We start from the raw sequence: 1,840 nt of genomic DNA, 5'->3' as shown, positions 1-1,840 counted from the left end.
GCCACAGCTTCGACCGTCAATAACAAACTGAGCCATACCAGGGTGGCAGACTGTAGTTCGTCAGCCACAAATTTCTTTATTTCCCTGGGTCTCCCAACCTGCATTGTCTCAGTCATGTCGTCCAATCACAGTCACGCCTCTTTCATGTTGACAAACTTTAAAAACACATTGATTTCACGAAGCCGGAAAGCATTGAAAGATGGGAGAATGAAAGCCATAGCAAACAAACTTTTGCGCATTCATGCCGCTTAGTTAATAGGACTTTGTACGAAAAAATATTTGAAGCACAATATCTTACGAGAACAAAGTTTATTTGTATTTGCATGTTAATTCCTTGAAAGCTTGAGTCAATGCACTCACATTGAGAGACCCCGGGGAATAAAGAAATTTGACAAACTACGGTCTGCCACCCTGGTACGGCTCAGTTTGTTATCAATGGTAGAAGCCGACTAGCCACTTTGGTGATAAAGCACCTGCTTCGAAAGCTGTTTCGTTGCAATATTCCCCACCTGACATTGCTCACAGGACTGCTATAGCATTGACGGTGGGTTGAGATGAAGGTTCAATCTTTGTCAATTGATTCTGACGTGAAATTGTGGCCATTGGAACATTATACCCAGGAATATTTGACTCAAATAGGTGGCTCCTGATAATTTAGTCTCCGGCCTTGGGATTTTGTTGTGACTGTTGACGACCCAGAAATTGAAAAATGGCTCAAATTGCGTTGGATTGGGAGAATAACCACAAAGGAAGGAAGCTATAATCCACAATGGCAATAAGGTTGGGCTTTTCAATTGAAATTTTTTTCATATAATTATCTTCTTAAGCTTTTTATTGGGATTCCCATACAAATCCTTCTATTTTTGTCACATACTGTAAGCTACTTTGTGGGCCCTTTGCTATAAATGCCTAAACAACACAGTTATATTTATTTCTTCTGAGGAGGCCAACAAAAAGGGTTAAGATCTCAGCCAGTCTAATGTGGGGTGCGAATAGAAAATGGAACGACACAGGGTTACAAGAATTCTTGTCCCTCACAGTTGTTAAGGTTGTGCATTTGCGTTATAGTTCCTAATAGCTGATAATTTATTAGCTAAAATTGGAAAATTACAGAGCACAAATGACTGGAAGATGAAATTCATTCGACCATGCTGTCACGGAATGATCAACAACGGCTTCACAGATATTTTCTCTTCCTGCCATCAAATATAATCATTACACTCACTTTTATGCTGGCATTTCGCGAACAAAGTCCTATCCTAAAGTATAAAAAGTTCCCCTAACTTCAAGGAGGGGTAAGATTCAAAAACTTGCCTAAATTTAAAGCTTACCTTTGCATGCACTGATAAGGAAGTAGCCATAAGGCGTAATATCCGAGAATGATAAATGTACCACCGGCCTCGTGTGTCCGCTACATGTTAGAGGTATTTGCCGTGCCATATTTTCTAACGTAAAGAAAACTAAATCTGGTTGAGATGGCGAATAAAAAAAGGAAAATGAGCCGGACAAAATGGCAGTTTTTGTAATAAGATGATTTACGGATACTTCATAAAAGACCCCTTATAATGTCCCGGAGGGAAATGTCGTGCTCAGCCCCAAGACTCGGGCTCGAAAGGGTTTCCAGCTGAGCACGCGCGCGTAAGCCACACACGCAATTCTAAAAAGCTGCTCGCGTCAGCTCATGATTCAAAATGGTTCACCAGGGGCGTTTTCCATTTACCAAGAAATTCCGGAAATTCCGGTTGGGATGTAAATGGTACACACGTTTTTGGTTCGTTCCACTGGAAATTTTCCGGAATAAACGGAACTTCTGAAAAGGTAGTCCTGTTTTCCCGTTGGA

General features: G+C 41.0%; 1 protein-coding gene across 1 annotated transcript in view; it reads right to left on the bottom strand.

Annotated features, from left to right (window-relative positions):
* LOC138007892 (serine-threonine kinase receptor-associated protein-like) overlaps positions 1-1,540 on the bottom strand; it is a 13,448-nt gene extending 11,908 nt beyond the window's left edge. The window contains exon 1 of the mRNA XM_068855006.1: positions 1,332-1,540. Coding sequence (XP_068711107.1) covers positions 1,332-1,440 — 109 coding nt within the window. The 5' untranslated portion in view covers positions 1,441-1,540. The remainder of the gene's footprint in view (positions 1-1,331) is intronic.
* Between the last annotated feature and the right edge of the window lie 300 nt (positions 1,541-1,840).

The sequence above is a fragment of the Montipora foliosa genome, chromosome 6, assembly GCF_036669935.1.
Source record: "Montipora foliosa isolate CH-2021 chromosome 6, ASM3666993v2, whole genome shotgun sequence".
NCBI classification, from domain to species: Eukaryota; Metazoa; Cnidaria; class Anthozoa; order Scleractinia; family Acroporidae; genus Montipora; species Montipora foliosa.
The sequence above is the reverse complement of the archived record's forward strand: the minus strand, read 5'-3'. Positions and strand labels throughout refer to the sequence as shown.